This window comes from Terrapene carolina, unplaced genomic scaffold (assembly GCF_002925995.2).
Source record: "Terrapene carolina triunguis isolate 2854851 unplaced genomic scaffold, T_m_triunguis-2.0 Scaffold58, whole genome shotgun sequence".
Lineage (NCBI taxonomy): Eukaryota > Metazoa > Chordata > Testudines > Emydidae > Terrapene > Terrapene triunguis.
Window position 1 is genome coordinate 55,298,591 of NW_020664409.1, and position 14,665 is coordinate 55,313,255.

The 14,665-nt window shown below is 36.1% G+C and overlaps 1 protein-coding gene across 1 annotated transcript in view; it reads right to left on the minus strand.

Annotated features, from left to right (window-relative positions):
• Positions 1 to 397: 397 nt before the first annotated feature.
• Positions 398 to 14,665, minus strand: part of MYBL1 (MYB proto-oncogene like 1) — a 37,506-nt gene continuing 23,238 nt past the window's right edge. The window contains exons 9-16 of the mRNA XM_024207061.3: positions 12,813 to 13,046; positions 11,760 to 12,125; positions 11,089 to 11,231; positions 10,557 to 10,671; positions 6,344 to 6,460; positions 6,138 to 6,242; positions 4,356 to 4,535; positions 398 to 3,136 (exon numbers count right to left, since the gene is read on the minus strand). Coding sequence (XP_024062829.1) covers positions 3,008 to 3,136; positions 4,356 to 4,535; positions 6,138 to 6,242; positions 6,344 to 6,460; positions 10,557 to 10,671; positions 11,089 to 11,231; positions 11,760 to 12,125; positions 12,813 to 13,046 — 1,389 coding nt within the window. The 3' untranslated portion in view covers positions 398 to 3,007. The remainder of the gene's footprint in view (positions 3,137 to 4,355; positions 4,536 to 6,137; positions 6,243 to 6,343; positions 6,461 to 10,556; positions 10,672 to 11,088; positions 11,232 to 11,759; positions 12,126 to 12,812; positions 13,047 to 14,665) is intronic.

Genomic DNA, 14,665 nt, shown 5'->3' on the forward strand with positions numbered 1-14,665 from the left:
TAAATCACCCTTCAAGTTAATTTAAAAAACCCTGCCGCACGCAGCCTCCCTCTCAGAAATGAATCGTTCATGTAACTAAAAAAAGTAGGGAATGCAATACCAAAATGAGCTTTCTTCTGAATATTAAGAGAAGCTAAAAATTAAGGTAATGGAAACCACATTACAACCTCTACTTGACAGTCACTATCACAAATCTATACCAAAAAGATGATCCCCACAGATATGTTTTCCCTTCTCCATACTGATAGCTGTGGAATTATTGCAGCATTTCACTCCCTTTGGATGCATACCTAAATATTGTTAGACTCTCACAAAATGTTTAACTAGAACATTTACAATAAATAAACCACACAGACTAGTCTTATTTCTCATAAAAAACAAGAAGCTTTTCCAGTAACCTTGTACATAGATGCTTTATTTCTGCTGTTAATATGGGTCTGCATTATATGCAAGATTCTCTTACATGAAACAAAGTTTGTAGTACAACAAAAAAAAAACTAAACTTAATCAAGGCATTTGTTGTATATTATATCAAAACCTTAAAACAAAATGAATTATATATGTAGTCAGTTTTCATGCATGTTTGGCTGCTGCATGTATAGTCTACTTATAAACTGAAAGAAATGCAAATGCACACAACATTCAAAAGGTGATAAAAAGATGCCTGAAGTCAAAGATTAAAACCTTCTCACTAACGCAGCAAAGAAGCAGTTAACTAGATGATTCAACCAATACCAACTCAAATAAATACTACTTATCATAACTATGTCTAACCTTGGTACTGGTGTCTTTGGTGCAACCATTTCTAAGACATCATTCAGGGGGAAATAAATCCAGTTCCTGGCATGAAAGGCTTACAAGAATCTCTCCACATGTTATGCAACTTAATCACCTTCATTAATTCATTTTGTGCCACAAATTGGATTCTCCTTGTGAAATCTACTGCTAGCAATGAACACACCAAAACCACCACTGCCAAGGGGTTCTAACTGGCTCCTCCCATTTGACATGAATGAGGAATAATCCTGGCACAGCTGCGATTTTCAGATCTCTTTTCTACAAGAATTTGTCTTCCTTTTAATCTGATTGCTGAAACTTTTTAAGCCTATTACAGAATCTAGGCATTCAAACATTCAACATTTAAATGTTCCTTTAAAAATATTGGAACCCAGGAGCTGTTTTTAAAAGTATTTTAATAACCACACAGATTGCTTTTCACATACCACATACCAAGTGTTAAAATTAAGTAACAAAAACCATTTTCTAAAGGTCTTGGTATTATGTGGTATAAATTCTGTGGTATGGATTTTGCTACATCCTGCATAGTAATGGTTGATCTCATTAAGGTAACTGGAGAACCTGCCATCATTTTTTTTTTTTTTTTTTGGAAATTTTACATACAGTGCATATGATGCGCGCTCTTTCCATCTCTCATAGCAGCAAGCCGATTCTGCTATTATCTATAGCAGCACACCCAGGAGTGGAGAGGAAGAGTGTCTGAATTATAAATAGCTAAAGCTACAGTGTACAATTCTATTTACTTGTCAGTATTGTTGATAGCACACAATTATAATCTGCAAGAAATTAACTAGATAAAATCTCTACAACAAAAGCAAACCAAAACATTCCTTCAAAAAAGACAAAGTAAGTGCAAATACCTAAAATAGGCAACTGAAGCAACTGTTGTAACCTGTAGAGGTTTAAATAAGGACAAAGATTTTCATAAATAAAAACATTCTCTTCTCTCTTCAAATATTTAGTATAGTAAATATACAATGGTCAAACTTCTAAGTGCAGATAAGACTGTTTTAAAAACCAAGGTGCCAAGTTTTTATTTTTTTTAAATGTAGTAAAATGCATTAATTTTTAATTCATGAATAGGACTCAATAATAGGGTCACATAAAGGACCTCAGGCTTGCTCTTATATATATAATTAATTAAAAACAAGTTATTGGAATACTTGTAATATTATAATAAAGGGATAGTTTATAACTACTTTGCCGACCAACATGATTTAAAGGATATATAGTGCAATCCTTAGGTAGATGTAACATATAGTATAGATTTATATGTTTCACAGCCTGTAATGATGCAGCTATTCCATACTTCAAGGTTAAAATTTGTCCTTTACCACTTTAGCTGTTATAACAGGAAACAACGTTGGCTTCTAGACAACCTACATACACATAAATATCTACATTTAAGCTTTAAAATGAAAAATAAATTATAAAAACAGACTCCTTTCCAATTTACAAAAGTTTCCCTGCTCCTACATACTGTACAATACATTCAACAATGGTCTCAGTTTCTGAGATTTATGAAGAAAATACTGATGTTTTACACGAATGAAAAACTTAATTCATCCCATTTGCCTACTATCTTATTTCTAGTACCATTCTCAAATAAATATATTTAACACTGTAGTTAATTTTATTGTTTTTGCAGCATACCAAAAACTAGTAGTGCAACTTTCTATCCTTCCTTTAGACTCCTTTCCATTGTGTTTCTTTATATGATAGAAAAAAATTGCTACATAAGCAACTGAGCACTTAAGCAAAAGCATTTTCATACAGCTATGTATGTTGCTTATTCAGAAATCAGAAGTACCTGTAAACCTACCCTACATTCAAAAGGCATTAACTGGAGAGTAGCAATGTATGTTGTGAAGAATAAATGTGAAAAACTGGGCTAAAAAAAAAAAGTGTATGTCGACATTTACTCCAATATTTTGGACTATTCTTTACACCCTGCTTTAGATTTTTTTTTAAAAAAATATTGAAAAAGTTAATTGCAGGATTTTTTGTGCTATCTTTACTTGAAAAGGCAAAGCTTCATATGTCTGTTTTGTCAATTAAAAAGAGAAGTTTTCCTTTACAAGGTTGTCTCAAAAAAAAAATAAAAAATAAAAAATCCCAGAGACTTCATTCACATATATTTAACTGGAATCTCCTTCAGTGTAGTGTTAATTGTAAGGGGAAGGGATGGTTTTGTCAGTTGCAGTGATCCTCACAGAATTAGAGCTCTTGAAGTGCTGCCGGAAGCTGTATATGTGCTCAGATATCTTCTTGCTTGTTCGGTCATGATAAGCTGATCTTCTGTTTTTCCATAAACAACTGCTTCCCACTCACAATTTGACTATATATAGATATATTTAAAAAAAAAAAAAAAAAAACAGTTAAAATGAAATTTTATTTTTAAACAGCTGTATCTGAATACTTCAGCATTTAAATACAATCCTAATTCAGATTTTCTTTTAAAAGCTATTTCCACACTAAATTGCACAACAGTTTATGTAATCAAAATTCAAGTAATATCACATTTTAATTGTCAGGGCCCATGTATTCAGCAATACTTGGTACATAAATTCTGTGACAAAGCTTACTGCTTTTTCAGCACACCAGCAGTGCCTCTGTGCCAGGTTGAAAGTTCTAAGGCAACAGAAGTAGCGAGAGAGGGGCTTTCTTGAATTGAAATAGTCACTGTAATAATTGATGCTGTAATAGCAAATTCAATAAAACCCCTCTTTTAGAATGTTTTCCCATTTATTTTACTTTGAAGTTTCAAAGGGCAGCAGAATGCAGTATTGACAATGCACAGTAATCGCTGTTCAGAGGAAATGCAGAAAGTAGCTTTGGCAGCTGGGAAGGGTGTGGTGGCTGGAAAGGAGGTAAGGTACTTTTTTTATAAACACAGAAAGGAGGGTTTGGCAGCTGTGGGGGCGGGGGGGAAATCAAACAGACATTTTGGGATGAATGGGATATGGTGGTGGACATTGGGGCTACCAAGATGGGGAGGAGGGGGAATCATTTATCCACTAGCCCACCCCCCAGAAAACCTGAGCACTGAAATTCAAGCATAGGAAGCAAATCTGTAGAACGTGTCTGGATCAGGCCTGACTTGTGGTGGACCATTATAGAGCTAGCATAAGTAGCAATGACGAATTAAATGTCCTTTACTGCCATGTAACCACGAACTAGAATCTGGCCCAAAGGAAATTTGTGACTGCACAGAAACACTTTTCAGAGAAATCTTAGCCATTTAACATTACCAAGTGTTTCATCAATCCTAAAATAGACTGATAAATTCTGAAATTTGACTTAAGTAATTTGAATAAAAAGAGTTTATTTAAAAATTGTCCAGAGTTCAGACATGGAGTAAGTTTTCATCACCGAATTACTAGCTTGAACAACAGGAATCACAGAAACAGACCCAAACTAAATAATGATGGCAAAAATATTGGCCAAGATTCCTATCAGTTATCAAAAAACTGAGGTACAAACTAAAAAATTATTAGAGACCATTTAACAGTTAAAATAGGTAATGAAATTAACAAAAAAGTATCTTGAATCCAGACCTGAAGAGACTTTTCCATTTTGACATTTTTTGAAGTGCAAGAATTCAGTTTCTTTTTAATTACTGCATTTGTTTTGTTTGTTGAAGTTGTAGCCTGTTTCTCCAATGTCAGATTACATCTGTTGTCGTGTATTTCCAGCAACGGTATCATTAGTAAAGATGTAGTATAGATATTTTCTGACTAATGGCAAAAAGACAGAGGAATGGGGAAGAGGAATAAAAGTTAGTATTTAGTAAAACAACCTTTAACTGTTAATTCAAAAAAAACCAACATAGGAAAATAAAGCAACTATGTAGCAGGTGGAATCAATGAGTAAATATTTCTGAGAAAACTAGTGTCAATTCAGTATAAAGTACTAGACCAGGGGTTTTTCTTTATGAGGCCCCCCCAACATGCTATAAAAACTCCATAGTCCAACTGTGCCACACCAACTGTTTTTCTGCATATAAAAGCCAGGGCCGATATTAGGAGGTAGCAAGGAGGGCAATTGCCCAGGACCCCACACCATAGAGGGCCCCACGAAGCTAAGTTGCTCAGGCTTTGGCTTCAGCCCTGGGTAGTGGGACTCAGGGATCCGGGCTGCAGTCCTGCGTGGCAGAATTTTGGCTTTGTGCCCTGGGCCTTAGCGAGTCTAATGCCAGCCATGCTTGGTGGACCCCCTGAAACCTGCTCATGGTTCCCAGAGGGCCCTGAACCCCTGGTTGAGAACCACTGTACTAAACTATACAGGGATCCAAAATATATTGGTAACAACTGAATTTAAACAGTTGCTGCTGGCATGGTTCTGATGCTAATTCCTTGACCAGGGTGGACCAGTTTTTCTTCTCCCTTATGTTATACATTCATACTACAGCTTCAATTATATTTTCTTAAAAATAAAGTTACATAAAACTTGATAGCTTGGCATGGTTTTAGAAACAGTTATAAAAAATAAATCTCTGTCCACACGAAGACAAAGTTATACTAGAAGCCTGCTATTAAAACACATGTTTAATACTTATCACCAGTTCTTTGAGTGTTTTTTTTTTTTTTTGTTTACAGATACTGAGGGAGACACTGGACTGATTGTTTCAAAAATTGGTTTAATATATTCTCCCAAATTTTATTCAAAAGCAATACATTCAACAAGCCAGTTTCATCATTGCCATGCACCACTGGCCACAATTTTGGTATGCAAATTTTTACAGAACCATCAAACGGAAATAAAAGAAAACCACTGTGTAGGAAATTCACTTGCTAGCATTTAAAAAAAAGTATTTTGTTTTTTGTAAGCAGTGTTGAATTGCCAGCAATCTTTGCATCTTTCCTCCACGGCGGATCCTCCACATACTTACTAAGATATTGAAATTCCTCATTTTTCCCCTTCATTTCAAAGGTTGCCCATCCTATAATGACTGTACTACAGCCAACAGCCTTCTTCCCAAGGATGGAACAGGGCTGCTCATCACCATCCTTCCTTAAAACTGACTAATAAAAAGGCAAAATTTCCCCTGTCCCACTGCCATTAATGTCATCCAAGAATCCAGTGATCCAACAAGCAAAAGTTCAACAGTTGCAATACAATCCATACATTGCCAAAACCCATAATCCCACACACCATAGCATGGAGGCCAAGCGGGTACTGGAGACAACTACTTTTTAAATTGCTACAGGTTTACTCTTACTTGTCAATAGTTAGACCCCAAGGTGACTATTTACTAGCGCTGATAAAAAAATGGGGAAATATTTGTTCCATTTTTCATCAAAATTTCTACCAGTTCTACTATTTATTAGTATACCAACCTGTACATCCAAAACATTATCTTCTGTGAAGAGTCGGGCACCAAGTTCTTCTTTTTCCCAAGAATCCAAGACCAATGATTTTCTGACTTTCTTGGCAGAAGTGTGCTGTGATCAACATTTTATAAAGAAAAAATTTAAGATTGCAATTTAAGAGTTGCCATTTTTTGCTACCACTATTATAATAAAGTAACATACTGCACCATCACCTCTTTCTTGCAGCTTTTATAGACAGAGTCATCTTCCTCCTTAAGGAATATGTCTGTTCCAGTTTCCTCTTTTAAAACCTCTCTAATATCTTCTTCCAAGAAGGCAAGTGGTTGTGACTAATTTAAATAGGAGTGGGGGGGGAAGCCAGAGAAAATTTATCAGTTGCTGGTTCTCACCACATTTTACATTAATTTTGGTTATTATAACGAGGTATCATCTCTCCATGGGAGGTAGAAAGCCTCAGTAAAATCCACCAACATATTAAGGAATAAAAATTACTGCATTTGATAACTACAGTTTAGCATTTCAAGACTAAACAGATTTTAACAATGCTGTATAATTCCAAGTTACTTTTAGCCAGCTTGTTTTCTCATTAGGTACACCGCTACCTCGATATAACGCGATCCGATATAACACGAATTCGGATATAATGTGGTAAAGCAGTGCTCCGGGGGCGGGGGGGGGGAGCTACGAACTCTGGTGGATCAAAGCAAGTTCAATATAATGCAGTTTCACCTATAACGCAGTAAGATTTATATCGGGTCGCGTTATAGGTTATAGCGGGGTTATAGCAGTGCCCCGAGGACAGCGTTATATCGAGGTAGAGGTTCTATATAAACATATTTTAACCCTAAAGAGAGAAAGTTTACCTAAACTACATACCAGTTTGTGTTTATTAGCCAATGGAATATGAATGATAACTTTCTCCAATAAGAATCACATTGTTTGGAAGCACAAACCATAGTGCTACTTTTTGTAGGAGACATTTCAAACTGAACATGTACATTATTGGATTAAAGTGTCCAGTTTTATACTTCCAAATTCAAACCACACACACACACACACACACACACACACAGGGGATGAAGCATCCCCTACAAATAGCACTATGGTTTATGCTCTACAAAAATGTGATCCTTGTTGGGGAGAAATTTGTATTTACACCAATAATATATCTCTGCATAAGGCACTAAACTATAAAATACAGTGTATAATTTCACATACAGATGGTCCCTTTATGTACCAGCAGGGGGAGAGGATTCCACTAAGCCCAAAACTTTGGCTTTAAAAGCCAACATAGTAGTGGATAAAAGCAGGAGTGCAGAGCTACTATTTGCATTGTGAGGAGCAGAGGTTAGAATCTAGAGTAAGGGTAGCGCCAATCCCGATGGCTGAATCTGAGCAGCCTTTAGTATTTGTGGGAACAAAGGAGCAGCCAAAATATAATGGATTGGAAAGGAAAGGGATCAGATTTCACAAAATGTAAATCAACTAGGGCTGCCAAGCAATTAAACAAATTAAGTTTTTAATCACACAATTAATCACAATTAATCATGATTAATCATGCTGTTAAATAGAATACTGATTATATAAATATTTTGGATTTTTTCCACATTTTCAAATATATTGATTTCAATTACAACATAGAATATAAAGTATGCAGTGCTCACTTTATATTTATTTTTATTATAAATATGTGCACTGTAAAAATAAAAGTATTTTTCAATTCACCTAATACAAGTACCGTAGTGCAATCTCTTTATCATGAAAGTTGAACTTACAAATGTAGAGTTATGTACAAAAAAATAACTGCATTCAAAAATAAAACAATGTAAAATATTAGAGCCTGTAAGTCCACTCAGTCCTACTTCTCGTTCAGCCAATCGCTCAGACAAACAAGTTTGTTTGCATTTGCAGGAGAATGCTGCCCACTTCTTGTTTACAATGTCACCTGAAAGTGAGAACAGGGATTCGCATAGCACTGCTGTAGCTGGCATTTCAAGATATTTACATGCCAGATATGCTAAACATTCGTATGTCCCTTCATGCTTCAACCACCATTCCAGAGGACATGTGTCCATGCTGATGATGGGTCGATAACAATCCAAAGCAGTGCGGACCAACACATGTTCATTTTCATCATCTGAGTCAGACGTCACCAGCAGGTGGTTGATTTTCTTTTTTGGTGGTTTGGGTTCTGTGGTTTCCGCATCTAAGTGCTGCTCTTTTAAGACTTCTGGAAGCAAGCTCCACACTTCATCCCTCTCAGATTTTGGAAGACACTTCAGATTCTTAAACCTTGGGTCGAGTGCAGTAGCTATCTTTTGACATCTCACATTGGTGCCTTGTGTGCGTTGTGTGAAATCTGCAGCAAGTGTTCTTAAAATGAACAATGTGCTGAGTCATCATCAGAGACTACCATAACATGAAATATATGGCAGAATGTGAGTAAAACAGAGCCAGAGACATACAATTCTCCCCCAAGGAGTTCAGTCACAAATTTAATTAACGCATTTTTTTTAAACAAGTGTCATCCGCATGGAAGCATGTCCTCTGGAACGGTGGCCGAAGCATGAAGGGGCATACGAATGTTTAGCATATCTGGCACATAAATACCTTGTAATGCCAGCTACAAAAGTGCCATGTGAACTTCTGTTCTCACTTTCAGGTGACACTGTAAGAAAGAATTGGGCAGCATTATCTCCCGTAAATGTAAACAAACTTGTTCCTCTTAGCGATTGGCTAAACAGGAAGTAGGACTGAGTGGACTTGTAGGCTCGAAAGTTTTTAAATTGTTTTGGTTTTGAGTGCAGTTACGTAACAAAAAAAAAATCTACATTTGTAATTTGTGCTTTCAGGATAAAGAGATTGCACTATGGTACTTGTATTAGTGAATTGAAAAATACTATTTATTTTGTTTATCATTTTTACAGTGCAAATATTTGTAATAAAAATAAAGTGAGTACTGTACACTTTGTATTATGTGTTGTAATTGAAATCAATATATTTGAAAATGTAGAAAAACATCCAAAATATTTAATAAATTTCAATTGGTATTCTATTGTTTAACAGTATGATTAAAACTGCGATTAATTTTTTTGAGTTAATCATGTGAGTTAACTGCAATTAATTGACAGCCCTAGAATCAACTAAATTCAAAAGATTCCTGTGCACCAGCAAGCAATTCAGCAGGAAGAGGCAAAGCAAAAATGAGCAGACTTAGTTTGAAAATGCATAGGTGTAAAGCTATAATATGGTCACAATGGCAAAGAGAAGTTACCCACAAAAGTCAGAAGAATCAAAGCAAACACACCGACATTTTATATAAAGATATGTGACTCAGTTGTACATTTCATGAAAGCTCCCTTCTCTCAGAATATTCCAGATTTTATTTTAAGAACTTACAACTAAGGATGAAAGATACTCCACTTCTAAATATTAAATCAAGAGCACCATAGTGCAGTGATAGACTATGCTTGGGTCAGAGAGCAGAACCTTAAGGACCAAATTCAGTCTCGGTGTGAAGGGGCTGAATTACCACTGACTAGAAATTGCACCAGTTTACACCAGGACTAACTTGGTTTTTAAGTGTCAAAAAGTGACAGTCACCCACACTTTCATCTGCACCAGCTCAGAAAGTCTCTATTGTCATACCCTCTAGCCTGGAAAACATGGTTTGATTCACAAATAAAGACAACAATTAAAATATTTTTAGATCATAGCATTACCACGTGCGTAATTTCAAGCTATATGCATGAGAATTGATTAATGTATAGCGATTCAAGAAAACAAAGAAAATGCTTAAGTCTACCCTTGTTGGTATTCTTAGGACTTGTCTTCACTACCGCACTGCAGCGCCACTGATGTAGTGCAGCTTATGAAGATGCTCTACATCAACGGGAAAGCACTCTCCTGTCAACATAATTACTACACCTCAACGAGAGGCAGAAGCTATGTCAATGGGAGAGTGTCTCCCGCTGACATAGCACGGTGTAGACTCCGCTTTAAGTCAAAGTAACTTACATCACTCGGGGGGTGGTTTTTTCACACCCCTGAGTGATGCAAGATATATCGACTTAAGCGGTAGTGTAGACAGGCCCTTAGAGGATATAAATTGAATGAGCGCGGGATCTGAATCTTTTACCCCCTAGAGATGATCCCTTCAAAAAAATGATTGGAGCATACTGGTGGGGCAGAAAGGGGAAGCCTGCACTATTGCTGCCCCAGGCTGTAACTGTCCTGTAGATAAACAGAAGACTATCTTTCAGCATCGGAAAGTTCTATACCTTTCAACGACACTAATAATTTTACTAATTTTTTTTTTTTAAATGTTCACGTTAAGGCTCACTTTGTAAGTCAATATTTTATATGGTGAGGGCATTCAGACTCACTTACGAGAAACATTAACGAACAGGCAAAGAGATCACATACCACAATTTTGAGAGGGCCATATTTTTTCTCCTGAGCAGCTAGAGCATTCTTAAAAGGAGTTGGAGTCCTTGGTGTGGTACCCAGTAAAGATCTTCTAATTGTTGGAGTTCTAAAACTATCCAAGCAGAGAAAAATGTTGATATGTATTTTAACATTTCATGATTCCTGACAGAGTTAAACTTATATGACAAATTCATCAAAATTTGCTATTCTGTTTACTTCTTTATACAATGGAATACATAGGCACACAAAAAATCAATCAAGTAAATGCATCACTATGCATCTGCCCCAAGTACATCTGAATTAATTTTCATTTAGTACAATATTAAAAAGATTAAAGGGAAAATTAAAATTAAACATAATAAAGTCACTTCTTGGGAAATCAAAGAAAAACAAGGCCGATCTACGTTTGCATGCAAATATTTAAACTTCCTTTTAAAAATATTAATAGTTGCATATACAGCTAAATTGGCTTTGCATAGTCTCAGAATCTTGCTTTTATTTCAACACCTGATCTTTAGTGTCATCCTACCCTGCATTTTCCTTTTGGTCTTTTGGTGTCATTTCCTTGTGGAGAGGAGTTGTAATAAGGACTTTCTGCCCACAAATTGGAGTTGATGTAAACGCAGGATTTTCAAGGTTAAACTGTTCATTTCCAGAGCATGTGTTGAAAAACTAAAAGAAAAACTAAGCCAACTTACAAAACATGAACTCTTACATTATGTTGAGCAATAAAAAAAAAACCCCAATTTCCCATGCGATGTCCATTGAAAATCTCTAACAACTTGTTTAAAATTTATATGCCTCTATTCCCACAATATGAGCTGAATTTACTAGTGAAACCTCAATCTTTTTTTTTTTTTTTTTAAAGAAAATTCAATCACAGAATGTGGCAAGGCCCTGTAGCTACACAGTCAAATCTGAACAACATCCAGTATGTGCAGGAAGAAAATTGAAGCCCAGTTGTCAAGCTGCAGTAGAGGTCAGTCCCAGAAAGGAAATCAGGTAACCAATTTCACCATTTTTAAAAGAACCCATTTCTTCCATATTAAAACTCTCCCTTAAATTCAGCCAATCCTTTAACACGTTTTAAGCTGTTTCCTAATACATTCAATTAAGGTACAATGTACTATTCAAAAAATCCTGTAATTTGTGTCGGTTCATTGCAATCTTAGCTTTCTAGCTGTATTAAAAAATTCATACCTGTGATGGGGAAAAGGGTAGTGTTTTTACGGGTGTTTGTTTTAGTGCAACATTGACAGCATCATTATATGACCCATCATTCAGCTCATTGACTGGTGACTGTCCAACTCGCAATCTTTTTTTCTTCCTTAGGATAGCAGGTGGAGTGCTGAACTTGGCTATGGAAGGAGATGTTGAAAGAATCTCTTCTTCTCCACTGCTACAACTATTTTTTTTGCCATCAAGAACAACACTGACATTAAACTGGCACTCCATAGCCCCTTCATTGTGTTGAATCCTCATTAATGTTACTGGAGCAGGTTTGACAGGGGAATTAGCAGCCTCAGAAAGGTCAAAGCTGGTGACATCGCTCCATGCTACTGGATCCTACAATGTAAGGATACAAGACACTCAGGCATGGACATACTCACGTTGTAGCTAAATTTTTGCTTATCTGAAATGTTCCAAGTGGAAGTTGTAGATCGCAAAGTTCCTGTCTGGAATATTTCAAGTCAACAACAGTTTCTCTCATTATATTGCATTCTATATATGAGCTTTGGAAACCAGTTATAATTCACTGCAAGCATTCAGAGAAGTTATATATTGAGTATTAATTCTCACATTTTAAAAGCTACAAAAATATATTCATTACTCACCCCAATCACACACAATCTAATTTGGGCATACATTTACAGTCCAGACAGAAGTAGCTTGATGCAATTAAGATTGGTTGTTTGGTTATAACAACCAGCTACCCCAGCTTCTGGCATTCCAGTAAAAAATGTCAATTTAACTCAGTTATATCAAGCTTGTAACTAAGGCATTACACTCTGGATTAAATATTTCCCCTACCCCTCTTACACAACCAGATAATTTTATATAGTTTCTTTTCAGTACAATTCACTCATGACTTCCAATAAAGCAAAGCAATCAACAGTAGTGAAACTATACCTATCGGTACTGTATGAAGTAATTTCAAACATTTTACATATGTACTGTGCAAATATGAACATACCCAAATATAAACGGATTGCATCTTTATTGAAAACTAGAGAATCACACATCCCAACTTACAGATTCAATAAGCTCTAGTGTCTCTGCAAATTCTGGAATGGTCTGTAGAGATGACAACACTGCATTCGCCTCCACAGCTAGGTACTTGGTGGGTGAATTCTGCTGCGCAGATGTGCCCTGCGCCTCATCCATACTGTAAAACTCACTTGTTTGTTCCTCAAGGCTATTTAGAGTATTAGACATGCTATCTTCCATGATGAAGCTTCCAGACCAGCTAGAGAAACTTCCAGTTTGCTAGTAGTATAATAGAAATGTGTTGATGTTTTATTCAAATTAGAAATTGAAAATAAAACAAACATGATTTTGGGGCAAGTTTCATAAACATACTATTATGGATACATTGTATAGTACTTTTACCATTCTCCAGTGGATGTACACTACAACAATTTTATTCAGCTCAATGATCTCCCCACCTTTCCCCAGCCAACTTACTTTTTGAAGTAATGCAATTACATTATTTCCCTTAAGTTTACAGGACACATTCAACTTTCCCCTTCTCTTATATTTATTCCTTTACTACCCTCTACTCATTACTATGATTGAAATTCTATTTCATATATATTTATGTATGGTTCCCTATTGCTCACGATGAAAGTCACTGGTGATGTAAGCTTCCCCACTCTCCTGAACATTGAGACATTATCAATGTCATCTACATCATAGTTCAAAGGCACATTTTCAGGTTAAATATTTCATTCTTAAAAATTTTCTATTTTAAAGTTGACTTTACTTTTTACTGATTATGCTATTTTGTTTCATTGCTGACTAATAAAGTGATGTTATTTTGTTTATAGCCTACTTCATTTCCAGCTTCTCATACACCATTATAACATAGTGCTTACGAAGAGACATTGGAATTATCATACTGGATCAGACCAGAGTCCATCTAGTCCAGTATCCTATCTCTGACAGTGGCCAGTACCACATGTTTGAGGAGGAGAGAGGAAGAATTCCACAGTAGGCAGATGTGGGATAGTCTGCTGTTACCCCCTGGACCTCAAAGATAGCTATCATCAGGGTCTCCATTAGAGAATTGTTTAAGCCCTGAAGCACGAGGTTTCATATTCCTTCCAAAATTCATCATTAAATGACAACTCTGGATATTTTTGATATCCACATTAGCGTCCATTCCCTTTTGCAAACGTGCTAATTTCTTGGTGTCAACAACATCCTCTGGCAACAAGCTCTATAGTCAAAATAAGTGTTGTGTGATAGAAAGTATTTTCTTATCAGTTTTGAATTTACCACCTTTTAATTTCATAGGACGTCCCCTTGTTCTTGTCTTGAGAGATGGAGAACAGAAGTTCCTGATCTACCTTTATATATGCCATTCATTATTTTGCATACTTGCATCATGCCCCCTCCCTCTTATCTGTCTCCTTTCTAAGGTAAACAATCCCCAACTTTTAAATCTCTTTTCACATGACAGTGTTTCCAGGCCCTTGATAATTCTCGTTACTCTTCTCTTTCCCCCTCCAATGTGCATTACTTTGCATTTATTGACATTGAACTTCATTTGTAATTGTGTTGCCCACTCACCTAGATTGTTTCAGTCTTTCCTGAGGTTCCTCACAGTCCTTGCTGGTCCTGACTAACTTAAATAACTTTGTCTCCTGCAAATTTTGCTGCTTCACTACTCACTTCCCCTTTACAGATCATTAAAGTTTGCATGGCAGGTGAAAGTATTTTTTTTTTAAATAAATGTCCCCTTATGAACCCCGTGGTGTTTCAGATTGTAAATACATGCAGGAACTGCAGAGGACACTAATGTTCTACTGGACCATAGGTAGGGCCCTATCAAATTCACAGCTATGAAAAACGTGTCACAGACTGAAAACTGGTCTCTCCCGTGA